We start from the raw sequence: 18,724 nt of genomic DNA on the forward strand, positions 1-18,724 counted from the left end.
AGTAGTTGGAAAGTAGCTTTGCATTTGAAGAAAGGATTATCTTACATACTTTTGTTTTATACTTGTGTAGATGGATATTACATTGTCCAAGATACATTATTATATGAGGAAGTTAGAGAACAGTATATGTAATATTCCACTCTTTAAATTAGAACATTTTATGTGAGTTATGTTTGTGTATGTGGTATATACAAAAGAAAAGTCAGGAGATTAGCAGTTCTTTTGTGGGAGAAAGTATGATGGGGATTTTTCACTTTTCACTCTTTCTGTATTATTTTACTATCTTATGTTTACCTTTAATCAGAAGGGAAATAATAAATTCTAAAATTGGAAAAACTAATTTGGCTTCTAATAGGTCACATTCTAGAGAGGAGGGAAGTCATCAGTGACAGTAATGGGAGAAATTACCTTGGAAGGGGATACATATACAGTGTTTATCTTGGTTATGTTTGAGTTATGCTATTACGGGTCATTTGCCTTATTTTTTTGTAAAGCTTCTTTGGACAGAAATTTTTAAAAGGATAATACTGTTTATAAATACCCGTTAATGCAGTTTTATATATGATTTATATTCTTCATGTTTATGTGAATAAAGATTGTTATGTATTTGTTGTATGTGAATTAGAGTCTATTGTTTATTTGGAACAAAACAGACTATTTGTGCATGCAGTCATTTTTAGAAATAATTTAACTCTTTAAATATAGATTTTTCTTGAATTGAGCTTGAAGTTTATAAGTTACATAAAACCATTCTGCCTTTTATGTATCATGCCCTATGCAGAGCACTGATACAGCTGTGAATAAGAGTAAGACAGATGTCTGGGAAGTAGGGGGGCGGGATAGGATGGCTGGGTAATGGACATTGGGGAGGGTATGTACTCTGGTGAGTGCTGTGAATTGTGTAAGACTGATGATTCACAGACCTATACCCCTGAGGCAAATAATATATTGTATGTTAATTAAAAAAGAAAAAAGAGTAAGTCAGACATAATCCCTGTTTTTGATGGAGTGTGTGGGTGAGGGAATGGTGATGTGTGTTGCTATGGGCTGAAGAGTAAATGGGAAAGACTATAGTAATAGAGTTAAGAGTGTATAAATTTCCTCCAAAGGTTTGGCTGTGAATGGGAGGAAAGAAATAGGATTGGTGAAAGGGAGCAGGGAGCACGGAATTTTAGTTTTCTCTTTTTTCTCAAAGATACTTACAACATTTTAAGAGAGTAAGATGGGAGGCTGTCATGAAAAAGAGAATTTGTTGAAGCAATAGCATAGCATACAAAACCAATTTAGGAATGTTTTCAGTTTTGATTTTTGTATATTTTCTGGTCTAGATTTGGAAGGTTCTAGGTCAGTAGCCACCTTGGCATTCTTTTGAAGTCATTTTTCACCTATAATTAATTATGTTGCTCAGGTTTTGGTTAGTTTCTTTAAGGAAAGCAAAATCCCTCAAGTGGCCCCTGAATTTATAGTTTTCCAGAAAGTGCTTGCTGATAGAATAATTTTAATGTTGTGATGAAGGCATTAAATTGATTTCATCTCTGGAGAAAGAAGGTTCTTAGCCTGGCATTGAACACTCCTGTTGGTAAAGTTAATGGTAGATTCATTCTCCATTTTTACTTCTCTCTAGCACTCATCTTGTCAGACTTTTAACCCCTGATCCTACTAAATGCCTTTTCGTTACAGCTGTCCATGGCAGACACATTCCCTTTATTTAGATACATGGCACATATGTTCTCCTAGAGCATGGTTCCCACAGTGTGATCCATGAATCCTTGTAGGAGTCTGAAGCTCAGAATTATTTTCATAATACTTAGATGTTATTTGCCTTTCTCATTGTGTCGATGTCTTTACAGTTTGCATGAAAATGATGTTTGGTCAAACTGCTGTGCACCTTAGCATGAAACAAGGCAGTATTCTTCATTGTTGAGCACTCATAGTAAAAAAACAAACCCAAAACCCACCAAATGCATGCATACACAGAGAACCCTCTTTCATGTAGAACATTCCTGATGAAACACTGAAAATTGTTTTTACCTAATTTTGAGTTTATATATTTTTAAAAATTTTTATTTTTTTATTTGAGGGAGAGAGCATGAGCAGGGGGAGGGGCAGAGGAAGACACAGCCTCCTCCTGAGCAGGGAGCCTGGACAGTTGCTTAACTGACTGAGCCATCCAGGCACCCCTGAGTTTTAATAATGTTATATATGATGAAATAGGAAGTATAGATAGGATATTTATGTCATTGTTTTTAGTAACAGCTTTTTCATGGAATACCATTTTTACTTGAAATAGTGACTAAGATGGATATTTGCCAGATAGTTCCTTGAAGTGACATAATTCACTTACATTTACTTTCTTACTTTCCATTTTTGGTTTTCTTCATTTGTTCCTGTGGGTTGATGTAATGATCTGGTATCATCTCTTTACTTTAATACAATTTTGTTCCCACCACCTCCTTTGTGATGTTATTACCATTTATGTTATAGGCCTTATAATTCAGTTATACACATATATATGTTCCATATATTTGAGTTATTAGAAGTATGCATTTATACTGTTTTTTAAAATTACTTAATTACCTTTACCACTGTTTTGTGTGTGTGTGTGTGTGTGTGTGTGTGTGTGTGTGTTGATTTATATTTCTGTTGGCTTACTGGCTTTCAACCTTATTAAGAATTTCCTTTAGTATTTCTTATAAGGTGGCTGTGCTAGCAACAAATTCTCTCAGTTTTGTTTATCCTAGATTAATTATTTTGCTTTCATTTTTGAATGGCAGTTTTGCTGGGTATAAGGTTGATAGTTTTGCTGGGTATAAGGTTGACAGTTTTTTCTTTTAGCACTTTGAATGTAGGATCTTGCTGCCTTTTGGCCTTCGTTGTTTCTGATGAGAAGTTAATCTTTTTGGGGTTTCCTTGTACATAATGAGTTATTTTTCTTTCTTTCAGCATTTTTACTGTGGTATTTCTGCATATAAGTCACTTTGCCATTTGTCCTACTTGGAGTTTGTTGAGCTTCTTGGGTGTGTAGATTAATGGTTTTTAGCAACTTTGGAAAGATATCAATCATTATTCCTTTGGATATCTTTAAAATATCTTTCATTGCTAGAGAGGAGGTGGGTGGGGGGATGGGTTAAATAGATGATAGGAATTAAGGAGGGCACTTTTTGTAAGTGGCTATTATATGTATGTGATGAAGCACTAAATTCCACACCTGAAGCTAACATTATACTGTATGTTAACTAATTAAAATTTATTTTATTTTATTTTTTAACTGGAATGTAAATAGAAACTTGAAGAGAAAAAAATGTAGTGTGTCTTTCAAACTGAAACTCTACTACCCCTTAAACACTAACTCTGCATACCGACCTCCTCCTGGCCCTAGGCAGCCACCATTCTGCTCTGTGTGTCTATGAGTTTGATACTCTGGTTATGTCATGTAAGTGGGATTATACAATATTTATTCTTTTTTTGGTCTGGTTTCTTTTGCTTAGCCTAATATCTTAAAGGTTTATTCATGTTGAAGCTCATGATAGAATTTCCTAGAATTTGTGTATTCTTAGGTATTGAAATTAGGTAGTCCCAATTCCTAGGTATTGAAACAGTTTTTTTTCTCTCCCACATATTTTATTTTTACTTAACTTTTATACTATCTACTTTTGAATTATTGTCTGTCTAGTTTTATACATTGCTATGTGCTTAATTAGTAAAGCATCTTATGTTAAGAAAATGAAACCAAACAAACAGTGCTTTGTTACCTTTGAGAAAAAGTTGGTGGTAGTAATGCTGTGGTTATGCTATGCTCTTTATGGAATTACTAATACATGAATAATAATATAATTTTGGAATACATAATTTTGGGGTCTTTTGCTTAAAAAATATAAATGATGTTATGCCTCTCATTTGAGTATGATTTTGTACAAATGGTGTTTCTTAATTTTATTAAACTCCTAGTCTTTATATTTTAGGGACTTGGGACACATTCCCATCAATAAACGACTTAATTCAGTGGTGGTTCACTTAAGGAGGTCATGACTACTCTTCCAATGAGTTGAATATACCCAACTACCCCAAAGTCACTGGTTAGTGTGTTTTCACTATGTGTGGCATAATTATTTTTATTCTTTTCATTTGCTTATGAAATTGTGCCATGTAACTTCTTTTTAGTTTATCTAAACCCAGTCATGAGATTTAAGGCATCCTTTGCTGATGACTGCTTTAGCTTAGATCTGTACCCTGAATGTAGGATCTTAGAGTGATTGCTGAATCCTTGTCTCAGTAAGGGTAGGCATTGAATGAATTTTGAGAACAACTATCATTTTCTTTGAAGTTACTTATTCCATAGAGTATTAAATTTTCTCCCAATTTAAGGTTTTTTTTAATAAATCAAAGTTTTTGATTAATATATAAAACATATCATTGGTGTATAAATAAGCTCTTTCAGTAAGTTAATCTTATATATGGTCTTTTATTCCTAATCAGAGACTCTACAGGGGCAGGTAATTCACTGGTCCACAAGCGGTCTCCTTTACGTCGAAACCAAAAGACCCCAACATCCTTGACCAAGCTGTCTTTACAGGATGGACATAAAGTCAAAAAGCCAGCATGTAAATTTGAAGAGGGTCAGGATGTCCTAGCTAGATGGTCAGATGGCTTGTTTTATCTTGGAACTATCAAAAAGGCAAGTTTTACCTTTATATATTTTTTGTTGTTTTTTTGCAGTAAATTTTTAATAATTCTGAGTTTAACTTCACGTTTTTAACTTACAAAAAAATCACCATAAATATTCCTCTATATTTCAGATAAACATATTGAAACAGAGCTGCTTCATCATATTTGAAGACAGTTCTAAATCCTGGGTTCTCTGGAAGGACATTCAAACAGGCAGGTGCTACTATTTCTCTTGAACATGATTTACACTAAAATTTGATTTTCTTTTTAGTCTGTCACTTTCTAGTGTTTTTTTTTTATTGAGTACAGTATATTAAGGTAACTCAGAATCACTTTTGAGGATATGTGTGCTTCATAGTCCTCAAGGAGTTATAATCTGTTATAAACCCTAGAAGAACAGGAATTATTCTTAGTTAGATTAGAGGTAGACTAAGGAACAGATGTCTCAGTGGTGTACATCTATGAACTATTTTTAGGGCCCATCTAATAATTTTGAAAAAAAATCTTTAGCCACTAATATGAGTAACACTTTGGGCTTCAACTTAACTGTTACTTGCTTATATTAGTAAAAGTAATGTAGAGAGCTAGTATTTATTGAGAACATACTATTTGCCAGATGATTTGGGGGATATTAGGACATATTAAACAGGTTTAGGATACTAGAAGTATTCATTAATAAGAATGATTTGAAATGACAATCTAATAAGGGGTTTTAAATTTGGATGGGAAAATGAGGCTGTATTTGGTGCAAATAAAAGTGAATATAGGTATGCCTTGGTTTGGTTATAGGTATGTTTTTTGTAATGCTTTCTCTTTTTTATTACTGTAATAATTTCTGTGATTACTGTATACCCTTTGAATCTGCTAAATAAGGGTGTTGTTCCCAGGTATTTTTCTTGTGAAAAGTGATTTATTATTACGAGTACTAAAAATTTGAGTATTTTAGCTGCACACCAAAGCCCTACTTATTAATTGAGTTAAGAGGCCTGTGCTAAGACCTGTGTTTCATATCATATCAAGGAGATACAAATTTTCTTTCTCTAAAGGGTGGATACCTTTCTAAAGTATTTGGTGATTGGGTTTTTAATTTGAATCCCAAGTGGAATTCTGTGGTAGGTTACTACTGTGTTCTGTTTCTTGATTTCATTCTTAATTTTTTATTTCATTCTTAAATTTTTTTAACTTCTTGATTTCATTCTTAAATTTTTTAAAGAATAAGGAAGTTTTGGTTAAAGAATATTAGAATGATCTAATTACCATGTACATAGTTGGTAATTGGGGCTTAAGTGGGGAACTTGATAGCTCTTACTCTAGTAATATGTTTTTCAGGAGAAACTTTATAGTTCTTGGGATTGATCAGTTTAAAGTTCTGAAATTATGTTTTAAATCTGAAATTGAGGAGTCAGTGAGAAGAGGGATAGGAGAACGATTAGGAGATCTCTAACAGTAGTTGTATTGAGCAGATCTTGTTACCCTGCATACAGAATTAATGTATGAATTATTATTAGTTTGTAAACTTGGATCTTTCTTTGTGGTAGGACTGAAACATGTTACACTGCTTCTGTTCCCCTATTAGTTATGAGTCTCAACTTTTCAGGGTTCTTGCAGATTATAGATATATTTGTTTCCTTCCCTCCCTCCTCCCTCTATCCATTCCTTCCTTTCAGACAGGAAGAAGAAAGCCTGTAGTACATATGGAAAGTTGTGGAAGTGTGGGCACTTGGGTGGCTCAGTTGGTTAAGCAACTGCCTTTGGCTCAGGTCATGATCCCGGAGTCCTGGGATTGAGTCCCGCATCAGGCTCCCAGCCCTGAGGGGAGTCTGCTTTTCCCTCTGACCTTCTCCCCTCTCATGCTCTCTTTCACTTTATCGTTCTCTCTTTCTCTCTCTCTCTCAAATAAATAAATATATTTTTTTAAAGTTGTGAAAGTGAAGGGTAGTGTCCAATGTGTGTTCTACCCAATATTTCAGTTTAGAGGTCTGTGACTGTTTTTGCTCACTGTCGTTTTTTATTGTCCTAGAACTGAAAAGAAAAAAGAATTGCTCCTTGGCTATTTAACTCTTTTATTCCTTAAGATTTATTTATTTATTTATTTATTTATTTGAGAGGAAGAGAGAGAGAGAGAGAGAGTCACATGCATGGGGGAAAGGGGCAGAGGAAAAGCGAGAGAGAAGCTCAAGTGGAGTCTGTACTGAGCACAGAGCCCTGTGCAGAACTCAGTCTCACTATCCTGAGATTATGACCTGAGCCGAAACCAAGAGTCCTAAACTGAACTGACTGCGCCACTGTTTAACTCTTTCTAGTACCCAGAAAATAGCGCACATGTAATTGGAGTTGCTTTAGAATGAGGAAGTGAAACTGAATACTGCATTATGGCAGATTTCAGTGTGGAGTGTAGCTTTAGTAATTTTCTTCCTATAAGAAGCCTGCTAATAATAGATACATATTGTAATGACTTAATAAATTGGACTAATTTCATCCATCTAATAAGATAATTTTTAAAAAATTTTATTTGTCAGAGAGAGAGCACAAAGAAGGGGGAGTGGCAGGCAGAGGGAAAAGCAGGCTCTCCACTGAGCAGGAGCCCAGTGTGGGCTTGACCCCAGGACTCTGAGTTCATGAGCTGGGCCAAAGGCAGATGCTTAACTGACTGAGCTACCTAGGCGTCCTAATAAGATTATTTTTAAAAGTTAATGTAAATAAGGAAAAATGTAGAGAGAGTTATGTTAGTAGTCAAAGAAATGTGCCTTACAAAAGGGAGATAGGTTAAAACAAATACATTTAAAAGGATTTAAAATTTCTTTTTAAAGATTTTATTTATTTATTTGACAGAGACAGAGATCACAAGTAGGCAGAGAAGCAGGCAGGGAGAGGGGGGGGCGGGTAGCAGGCTCCCTGCTGATTAGAGAGCCATATGTAACCCACTGAGCCACCCAGGCGCCCCGGATTTTAAATTTTAACACCTAATATGGTTTCTGTGAAAATAGTTTTATTTTGGATATTTAATGGTTGCATTAATGTTTTATATTCTTTAATTGATACTGCATAGTCAGTTCTGCCTGCCTGTCTGCCTGCTTGTGATCTCTGTCTGTCAAATAAATAAACAAAATCTTAAAAAAAAAATAATTCAAAAGTGAAAATGCTAGTGGAAAACATTTGCTGTAGTTTTACTTTAACAACAACAAAAAACTTGATATGTATTAAGATAAAACCTGGGGCCATTGGTCCTTTTTCAGGGAAATGCTGATTTGAAGTGAGAGGTGTCAGGCTCAGTCAGGTTGCTCTCCTGACCAGAGCCATAAACTCAGAACTTATGGAGGCTATTTCCTTCCAAGTGTACAAGGAAGTAAACAAAACCTGGGAGAAGTAGGGAGAGAGGACAAGAGATGACAATAAACAAGGAAAGATGCAAAAAGTGAACAAACAGGGATGCCTGGGTGGCTCAGTTGGTTAAGCTGCTGCTTTTGACTCAGGTCGTGATCCCAGGGTTCTGGGATTGAGTACCGCCCACGTTGGGCTCCTTACTGGGCAGGGAGCCTGCTTCTCTCTCCTCCTCTGCCTGCCACTCTGCCTGCTTGTGTTCTCTCTCTCTCTGACAAATATATAAATATTTTTTAAAAAAGTGAACAAACCAAAAATTTTGTAACTTACGTAAGAGTAGAGGTGTAATAAAGTAAATTTGGTTATTTCTACTGGATAGAATATTATACAGCTGTTAGAAATTATAATTTTGGGGGCACCTGGGTGGCTCAGTGGGTTAAGCCTCTGCCTTCAGCTCAGGTCATGATCTCGGGGTCCTGGGAGTGAGCCTCACATCAAGCTCTCTGCTCAGCGGGGAACCTGCTTCCTCCTCTCTCTGCCTGCTGCTCTATCTACTTGTGATATTCTGTCAAGTAAATAAATAAATAAAACTAAAAAAAGGAAATTATAATTTTGAAAATAGCAGTGTGAGCAGTACTTTTGGTAGAAAAAAATATTCTAAAATATTGATGAAAGGAAGGATCTCAAATTGGAGAGAATATGGACTCTGGCATGTCTGGATTTGGATCCTAGCCTTGATACTTTCTGAGGATCCTTGGGCTAATTACTTAATCTTTCTGAGCCACAGTTCCTCTATCTAATAATAAGATGCCTGTAGAACTAAACAAAATAATATATGTCAAGAGCTTAACGATATTTGGCTAATAGCACAGAATGGTACATTTTAATTATATTGGCATATGAATATACCATGTAGTTTAACTATGAAATTGAGGAGAAGAGAATATTGGAAATAATGATGTTAGAATATTGAAATCATATTCTAAATTTTGTGGAATAAAATTGTTACTAGAATAAAAATGCCTAATGAGGAAACAATTTACCTATTAAGGTAAAAATATAATTTTAATTTACCTATTAAGATAAAATTATTTTACCTATTATTATTAATAAGTATTATTATTAATTAATAAGTATAGATTTACCTATTAAGGTAAAAAAACCACTTCTGTTGCCTGAGATTTTGTTAGGATACTTTATTGGACACCATATTTCCAGATTTCTGAAGCTTGAGATTAAATAATTGGAGTTCAGCTTCTTTCATGTCAGTAAATAAAGAGAAGTGTGCTGAATCCAGAGAGAAAGAAGTCATTGACATATCTTCTTGGCCCTTTTTCTTCAGTCTCATGATAGTAGATAGTGTAGGATGAGTGAACACATGTATATAGGTAGATAGATGTGTATTCTGGAGAATAATTCTAGTGTTTACAAAACATCACATTTCCTTGTCCCCCAGGGGAGTATGAGTGTTAGAAGTGAATAAAGGATCTTGCCTGAGAACAGGTTAAATTATGCCATCTGCTGTAAAAGCAGGTTAAATTATCAATGTAGGTAAGTTAGGTATGTTAAGTTAAAGGTAGGAGGGACACAGGTTGCATAGAGATAGCATTTTGTGGATAGTACTTTGCCTTGAGAAGGAATCATTATGATACAGTGAATAAACATTGCCAATACAGGCTACCCGCAGAGTCAAAAAGTAGTTTTTTTTATATGAAATACTTCTTTATCATGACTGTCTTTTAATGTATATTTTAAATATTTTAGGAGCCACTGGAAGTGGGGAAATGGTCTGTACAATATGTCAAGAAGAGTATTCAGAAGCTCCCAATGAAATGGTTATATGTGATAAGTGTGGCCAAGGTAAACATTGATTTCTTTTAATCTTGTGGAAAAGTTTTATTATATACTTAACGCTCCTGTTGAAGATTAATGATTAAGAGTATTTTACATCGATAACTTGAAGCTGTTATCATAAATTTATTCATCAGTTATAAATATATTAATGTAGGAGAAGAGTACTAAAAATGCCTTCTTGAAATTGTGTTGCAGTATTTATTAATAAAATAGAATTTGCTTTATGCTTTTTTTGATATTAAGGGTATCATCAGTTGTGTCACACACCTCATATTGATTCCAGTGTGATTGATTCAGATGAAAAATGGCTCTGTCGACAGTGTGTTTTTGCAACAACAACAAAGGTATCTTTTAAGTGTTTTGGGCTAAAGCCCTAAATGGAATTTGTAAGGCACTCTCAACGTAATGATTGTGTACGTTGAAAGTTTATGTGACTGAAATGAGCAATCAATGCTGGGTAGAAAGAGGTGAGGCTTATTGTTTGACTAATGGCGCTTAAGTGACTTGCAGCTATCCTTGCACTTATTTTCTGATAGTGAGTGGTCTTGGAATTGGGGCAATAATTTGAAAGACAACAAAATAAATAAAGATTATTAGTAGTCAAACAGTTTGTGATATGGTAAGAAATTTAGAATGGAAGTTTCTTTAGAAGTTTCAGAAGCATTTTATGTTAAGGAACTGTATTTAAGATTTTATTCTTCATTCGTTCAAATAACTTTTTCCCTCTAATATAGAGGGGTGGTGCGCTTAAGAAAGGACCAAATGCCAAAGCATTGCAAGTCATGAAGCAGACATTACCCTATAGTGTGGCAGACCTTGAATGGGATGCAGGTCATAAAACCAATGTCCAGCAATGTTATTGCTATTGTGGAGGCCCTGGAGAGTAAGTAAATAGTTATTTCATGCCCTTTAAGTGATTTTTGTTTATATTATCTTTTTTATTTTTGTTATTGATTGTGATATGGAAATGATAATGAATTGTAAATGCATGAAAGTGTCAATAGAATAAGGAGAAAATTAGAGGTCATAGCATCTGTATCATTAGATGTTAGCTAAATAAATGAATCAAGAGTTTTAACTAAGAATGTTTAGAAATTTACCTTTAACTTCTGATCACTGGTCTTTGTTCTGCTCTTTGGAACTAAACAGATATATCTTATCTCTCTTATAAGGTAACTCTTAAAAGTATTTCAATCCAGCAATCATATTTCTCCCTCCCATGGCTCATACTAACACTGTCTTTTTTCCAGGTTAAAATCTCCATTATCATCAAACATTCTTTGTGACATGACTTCTCACCTCTGTCTTTGTTGCTCTCCAGGTTTTGAAAGTTACTCTTGAAATACGGTGTTATGATTAGAAAATGCTTATTAGAAAGTTAGAAAATTCCAAGAATAATCTCACAGAATATAATTGAGCTATTAGAGTTCAGAACGTTATGCTTCTTTTATTACAAGGGAAGATTCTGTTTACTACTTCTTTTGGGTTGTCTTCTTACTTTTTTTGTTGTTCAGTTTAGGTTTGTGGTGGTCAACTAATACCTCTAATTCCTCTTTTTTTGTGTGTGTGTGTGTGTAAGCTCATATTAAGCCAAGTTGTGCATCATGTATTTGTACTACATTTAAAAAAATGGTAGTGAATCATATTTTACTCTTTAATTGTAATTATTGGTTTCTTGTGTCCTTCCTCTCAGACTCTGCTTCTCTTAAGACAAATGCTATTTATTTATTTTTTAAAGATTTTATTTATTTGAGAGAGAGAAAGTGAGAGCATAAACTGGGGGAGGGGCAAAAGGAGAGGGACAAACGAGTGGGGAGCCAGACTCCAGGCTCAATTCAAGGACCCCGAGATCATGACCTGAGCCAAAATCAGACGCTTAACCAACTGAGCTACTCAGGCACCCCAGCAAGTGTACTGTTGAGGAGAATCCTGGGTTAGTCATTGTCATTAAAAGTCATTAAGGGACAGTCATTATCATTAACATATTATCTGTTCAAATGCATTACAGGAAATGTCTGTAAAAGTTTACCATGACTGGGACATGAGTTCTTGATGAAACATAAATAAATGAATGTATAGATGAATGAGTTTTTAGCTCTTCATTCTTCCTAATCTCTAATTCTTAATGGAATTTTTAATTTGTGATTTAACCTTTTCATAACAATTCTTAGTTTTAGGTCACCTGCAGATTTAAGAAACATTTGTCTAGTTTCTTTAATCACTTATAAAATAGAGATACAGTGAATAAACATAGAGAATGATCTTTTCCTTTATTCATTTATAACTAGCATTTGGTTTAAAGTATTACTCAATATAGGTGGAAGCCATCATAGACATTTTATGAAGTGGATCATTCATTGTTCTTGAAGTCCCATGACCATGTGAACTGTTTTTGATATTGTTAGCCACTCTGACTTTAGTAGAGGACCTAGCTACCTATCTGGAACATAATTAGCATTTTTTAGTCTTTTGATGAATGAATAATAACCTTACTTAATATCAGTCTTCATTCCTTTGACTGTATGTGGCTTATGGTTAATTGGGGACTGACTTTTTGAGCAAAATAATTATTGGAAGAAAAGGCATTATTTGGGTGGCCAGTAAGGACATTACATCAAAACCATGTACCAGCTGAAAAGAGAGGATATTCCTAGATAGAGATTCAGTTTTAGCTTCTTCAGCTATCTGAAAAATAACAAAACCTGTCACAAAGGCTTTATATCTGGAAAAGTCTTTGATTAGATTTATAATTATGTTAACCAAATTTATATATAAAGGTGTTATTTTACATTGCTTTTCATTATACTGGAAAGGAATAATGGAAACACCGTGACAATGCAGAGCTGCCTGTGACTATTGGGTATATTGGGCAAACAGCTGTGCACGTCAGTAACCTCTGAACTAATCTCCCTTAGGAGATGTGGAGAGTCAGTGTGAAAAAAAAAATCCTGGGTTTGTTCTTTGGCACAGATTCTTCACTCGTCTAGGAACCAGGCTTTATAAATTCTTGTGGATTAGAAAGGAGGAGTGGAATCACCAGTAGCCTTTTGGGAAAGAAAACTTTTTGTGTTAAATATAGCAGAAATGTTATGGTTAATCATGACTATATTTTGTATAATGCCACTAGATTTTGTTTTGCTTTGTTTTTAAAACTTTACCTGGAAAAGTAGTAATTTTAATCTTTTTATCTTATAGCTGGTATTTAAAGATGTTACAATGCTGCAAATGTAAGCAGTGGTTTCATGAGGCTTGTGTGCAATGCCTGCAAAAGCCAATGCTATTTGGAGATAGGTAAGAAGGCCACTTGAACTTGACCAATTGATACTTTTTTTTTTTTTTTTTTTGCTTTTATACTGTAGTTATGTTTACAGTTCCAGATTTCTAAATGTAATTACAAATAATTTGTGAAGGAGTCACTTTAGAGGGAAAATACTGAAATGATAGACTTTATTAAATTATACATAATTTTAAAATACACATAATTTTTGTGGTTTTAGGTGTTATTCCAGAATAGTTTTAAGTATTTGATCAGTGATTGTATTTGCCCCTCTTGCCCCACAATACTCTAAACTATTCCCATTGGTACCTTCCTTTTAAAAACCTCAAAGGGATCCTGTGACAGAAAATTGGAAAAGGCTACAGAACCTTGATATAAAATTTACACCCTCCTCCTGCTATTTGGAATAGCAGAGAGCTCTAGGAAGAAAAATAAAATAGCACTGAACTTGGCATAAAAAACCTGGGTTTTAATGTTGGCTTATGCTGCTTACTGTCTTTCAGAATTTAGGAAGAGAAGCTTATTTTCTTTTATGTTACCAGATTGTTTAAAGCATTGAGGATGTATATGGGGGCTGCTATCACAGCTCATGGTATACACAAGACATTAGTAAACTGTACCTGTGTATGAACCTGTGTGTGAGCTCTGAATGTCTAATGGGTAAAAAAAAAGTGCTTTTGCCACCCCCCCCATATATGAACTATTTCAATATTTGTCATTAACTGAAAAACTTTAAATCACAGTGTCATAATTCAGATTATATTTTGCTTTGTGTATTGCTTATCTTTTGTAGGATATGTACTTGCTGAATATTAGCTTTAATTGTTGAATAATTTATGTTTAGCTTTGATTACTCAGTATGCAACTTTTCTTTTTTCCTTAGGTTTTATACATTTATTTGCTCTGTCTGCAGTTCTGGACCAGAATACCTCAAACGTCTACCATTACAGTGGTAAGTATAGACATTTCTGTTAAGGAACAATAAAGGGCCATATTCTTAAACCTACAGGATGAAATGTTTCTGAATATGTTAACTTGGTTTAAATAAAAATTTGCTTTTCTTTATGCTTGGCTTTCTTTTACTTATCCTTAAACCTGATGTCATTTCAGTAAAGATTATCTAGTTTAATTGCTGAAATAATAAGGCCATTTATTTTCTAATGCATAGAACGTAGCTTCACATACCTTTTAGATTTTCAAAATTCTTATTCATGTTTTTAATTCTTTTGGCCTTCAGAATAGCATACGGCAGAAGAGAGAGGTCTTATACGAAATATGCTGGTTTCTGCTTTAGTGTAATTCTTGGGTATGGGAAGTGTGATGAATTTTGAGAGATTTCTGATAAAATGCTTATAGTAAGTACTTAGAAATTTTTTTTAATTTTGTTTTCTTTTTTAAAGATTTTATTTATTTATTTGATAGAGAGGGAGAGAGACAGCGAGAGAAGGACTATAAGTAAGGGGAGTGGGAGAGGAAGAAGCAGACTCCCTGCTGAGCAGGGGGCCTGATATGAGGCTCCATCCCAAGACCCTGGGATCATGACCTGAGCTGAAAGCAGATGCTTAACTACTGAGCCACCCAGGTGCCCCAGTACTTAGAAATTTTTATTAAATGTTTTATGTATTTTAGGAAAAGATAAGATTTAACTCATGACTCAGATAAAGTCTGTTAAAATATGAGCTGTTCTATGGCTTATATATAAGTGAAATGTAGATATTTTTATTATGAGTTATTTTTTCTAATATAGTCACTTCCTCTTTGAATGCATCTTAAGAAATTACTCAAATTCCTTTTAGTTTATGTTTACTACTCAGTATAAGCAAGTATTTAGTTAATGTTTGCCAATTATTTTCATATGTAATTTATTACATTGTGATTATAACTTATGCTGTTGACCCTCTGCTTACCTATATACTTCAATTTGGATTTTTTAATTGCTGTTTTTATTTTTTAAAATGTGATTTCATAATAACTAAAAACATTGCTTTTGTATATTGTGATTATTTTTGGATTTCAGGGTAGATATAGCACACCTATGCCTTTACAACCTAAGTGTTATTCACAAGAAGAAATACTTTGATTCTGAACTTGAGCTTATGACATACATTAATGAAAACTGGGATAGATTGCATCCTGGAGAGGTAAGTGGTCTTAGAGCTAACTTTATTAGCTACTTGATGTCAATTTTTGTTTTGTTTCTGTTAAAAACAACTAAGATAAATGTATAAGTTAAACATCTATCAGGGCCAGCCCTCTCCTCCTGTTTATTGCCTGTTGACTCGGAAAAATGTAGTAGGAAGTAAATTATTTGATTTTCTGAAGTGAGAATCATTATAGTTAAAGATAGGAGGGTCCTTAGTGAAATTCTTATTGTGTATCTTATGTTTCCTCCTCCTGTTTTTCTAAGTTTCTATAGATTTAGGAGATAAAACCAACACTCTTCCTTCCTCTCTTGTTGGTACTCCCTTGTATATAATCTTTTACTTCCAGGAATGGGGGGCACCCAGTAATAGTGTTAGAGTAATGTGTTAGGGAGTAAAGCTATTCTAACTGGAGATTATCCCCCTCATTCTGACATCTCATTTTGCTTTTCATTTGGGAAGTCTAACCACTTATGCTGGTTTACAGAGTCTTTAAAAAAAAGGCAATGTAAAAGTTAATGCATGTTCTTTGAAGAAGATTTTGAAACAGTGGACAAGCACAAAGAAGAAACTTTAGTGGTTAACCTGTTTTAAGGATTTATTTTGAATTATTAAAATCTAGATATTAACTACTCTTAGCTTAATGTTTTATTTTTGTTTTGTTTTGTTTTTCATTTAGAGAAGGTGGGAGTGCTGGGGTGGGGCAAAGGGAGAGGGAGAATCTTAAGCATGCTCCACACCCAGCATGGAGCCTGACCCTGGGGCTTTGTCTTACAAACCTGAGATCATAACCTGAAGAGTCAGATGCTTAAGGGGCTGAGCCACCCTGGCACCCCTAACTACTCTTAGCTTAAATAAAAATTTTGTTTTATAATATGTGTGAATTTTAGTCACATTACTTTTGGAAGAGGTAAAAGTTGTGTAAACTAAAGAAGTTTAGGAAGAATTTTTACTTTTGTAGCTTTTAGACATGGGGCAGTTTATAAATGGTTCATGTCAAATAGTATATCAGGGTGTTTTGAGTTGTTTTGGGGGTTTTATGGGGCATCGGGGAGAACATAATGCACATTTAAAAGCTAGTTTGTGGTAGATCAGTTGTGCAAATTATAAAACAAACACTTGCAGGATACTTTGATTTTTTTAAGTAAAAGATATTATTAAAATTAATTGAGCTAAGATGTTTTGAGTATTAGAAGTTGGAGCACAACATTCTTTTCTGTTATATGTTTTTTCCAGATGAAATTTGAGAGAAAACCAGTGTCTTGCAGAGTTGATAAATTTTAATAGTAATGATTAGTAATAATAGTAATAGTAATAATAATGATTGGTAATAAAAGAAAAAAGTAAGTATAAGGCACTAGTGGCTATAAGGTTCATTATAGTCATCTTTAATATTTAATACTTTAATGAATACTTTTTTTTTTTTTGACAGAGAGAGAGAGGGATGACAAGTAGGCAGAGAGGCAGGCAGAGAGACAGAGGGGAAAGCAGGCTTCCTGCTTCTGAGCAGAGAGCCTGATGCGGGACTTGATCCCAGGACCCTGAGATCATGACCTGATCCGAAGGGAGAGGCTTAACCCACTGAGCCACTCAGGCGTCCCTACTTTAATGAATACTTTTAAAGTGCTTTGTTTCTAACCATGGTTCCTTCAGCACTTCATATGCAGATACATCTCTATTCTTAGTACATTTTATGTTTCACATGATTAAATTCTGTAGTAATTACTTCGTTGTAGACCGTGGGCACACATATAAAAACTCTTACTTTATTTCAAATGCTTTCTTTTATTAAAATGGAAAATTATACTTAGGTTTTATTTAAGATGCTGAAAATAGAAAACAAAAATCACAATTAGACTATTAGTCTAGACAGTTAGTCTAAGAAATTAATTCAGTTTATGAATCTCAAGTATTTTAGTTCTAGCTATACTTCTGATACATATAAAAAATTTATTAGTAGATACATGTTTTCATTTTCTGTAGCTTATGTGATGTCTTAGAAATAAAACATGCATTCAATTTAATTTCTTATTCTTTGCCAATAAGGAAATTTTTTAAATTTAAAAATTAAGAACATTATACTCTAATAAAACTTTACAATGGAAAAGTTTACTTTTCTGGGGAGTGTTTCCATTTTTTGGAGCCATCAAGTATATTTTCAGAACAAGTGACTTTCTAATCATTTCCCATTGCTTTTTCCCTGCATTAAAAAAAAAACAAACCAAAATATTCAGACTTAGATTAGTCGTTCCATCCTCAAATATTTAGAGATGAAAGTTCAGTTTTTAACTCTGTATTAATCTTTTAAATCTTTATAATGTCATGATTGATTTTGAGAGTACGATTTAATAATAGAGACTATAAAATTTATGCCTGCCTCAACATTTATTTGTAACATTTATATGTAATTAATTAACTAATGTAACTTAGTTTAGTTTTAAATGTTTGTGATAATAGAAACAAAAATAATACAAATAATGGATTATTTCAGATCATTAAAGTAGTGTATCTTTGGTTAACTGAAATTGAATTGCAAATTGAGTTTTGTCACTAATCCAGATTTAGTTTTACAAAACTTTCTTTTTGTTTATAAAGACTTTTATGTTAAAAAAATCTTTTTATAAGATAGGTTTAATTACTTAAAAAATATGGGAAATCCTGCATGTTAAGTGTATTGTCATTTGAACACTGGTTCTTACTATAAATACAATCGATTATATGACATAGACACTTGGTCTAGAAGGTTCTTCTCAGAATGAAACAAACAAAAAAAATGGTTGTGATTTAACTCTCTCTTAAATGTGGAGTTTTTTTCCTCCATGTGGATAAAGGAAAAAAATCTTGTGATGACTTGAGAAGTTGATTGAGAGTTTTATGGCTTTTTGTTTAGGAATATATATGGACACACTAATCACAGGGAGGTACTTACATTAATTTTTTGAGCTGAATTAGGACTTAATTTAATATGTGATAATACTTGCCAAAATTTAATAGTATTTCTATATTATTTTGGAAGTCCTGTAAATACTTACTTCAATTTCTAATTACTTAGAGCAATCTTAATAGAATCAGTGGTATCCTTTTAGTGTTTTATGCTTTTTTTTTTTGATATAAAGGAAATGCTATGACTTCTTTTATAACAAGTTTCAAAAATATTTGAAGGCAAATTTACCATTTATGTATATTTCTTTTCTTAGTTGGTTATTTCAGGATTGTGAAGAGTGGTTGAAACTTAGAACATACTGGAACATAATGATAGTTCTATATCCTGTTTTCTTATGCGATTTTTGTTTTCTTTCTTTTACATCTTTGAGACTTTGTGCCTTATATAGACTGAATGAGCAATTTGAGAAACTGTTGTTTTGTAATTTTTTTTTTTGAGATTGTAAAAATATATAATGCAATATTTGAGATCCAAATAAAGGTTGCTTAAGGGTTTTTATTTAGAATGAGGAAATAACTGTTG

The 18,724-nt window shown here is 33.4% G+C and overlaps 1 protein-coding gene across 6 annotated transcripts in view; it reads left to right on the forward strand.

Annotated features, from left to right (window-relative positions):
- The window catches only part of MTF2 (metal response element binding transcription factor 2), a 60,279-nt gene that overhangs the window by 28,555 nt on the left and 13,000 nt on the right, over positions 1–18,724 (forward strand). For 2 of the 6 annotated variants that reach the window (XM_082688716.1, XM_082688715.1), the window contains exons 2-9: positions 4,477–4,675; positions 4,797–4,878; positions 9,751–9,846; positions 10,084–10,184; positions 10,575–10,723; positions 13,036–13,131; positions 14,001–14,069; positions 15,135–15,258. In XM_082688716.1, coding sequence (XP_082544842.1) covers positions 4,477–4,675; positions 4,797–4,878; positions 9,751–9,846; positions 10,084–10,184; positions 10,575–10,723; positions 13,036–13,131; positions 14,001–14,069; positions 15,135–15,258 — 916 coding nt within the window. Of the gene's footprint in view, positions 1–4,476; positions 4,676–4,796; positions 4,883–9,750; positions 9,847–10,083; positions 10,185–10,574; positions 10,724–13,035; positions 13,132–14,000; positions 14,070–15,134; positions 15,259–18,724 lie in introns of those variants that run through there. The other 4 variants (XM_082688718.1, XM_082688717.1, XM_082688719.1 and 1 more) reach the window with 4 other exon arrangements.

This window comes from Mustela nivalis (genome assembly GCF_964662115.1).
Source record: "Mustela nivalis genome assembly, chromosome: 10".
Taxonomy (NCBI): domain Eukaryota; kingdom Metazoa; phylum Chordata; class Mammalia; order Carnivora; family Mustelidae; genus Mustela; species Mustela nivalis.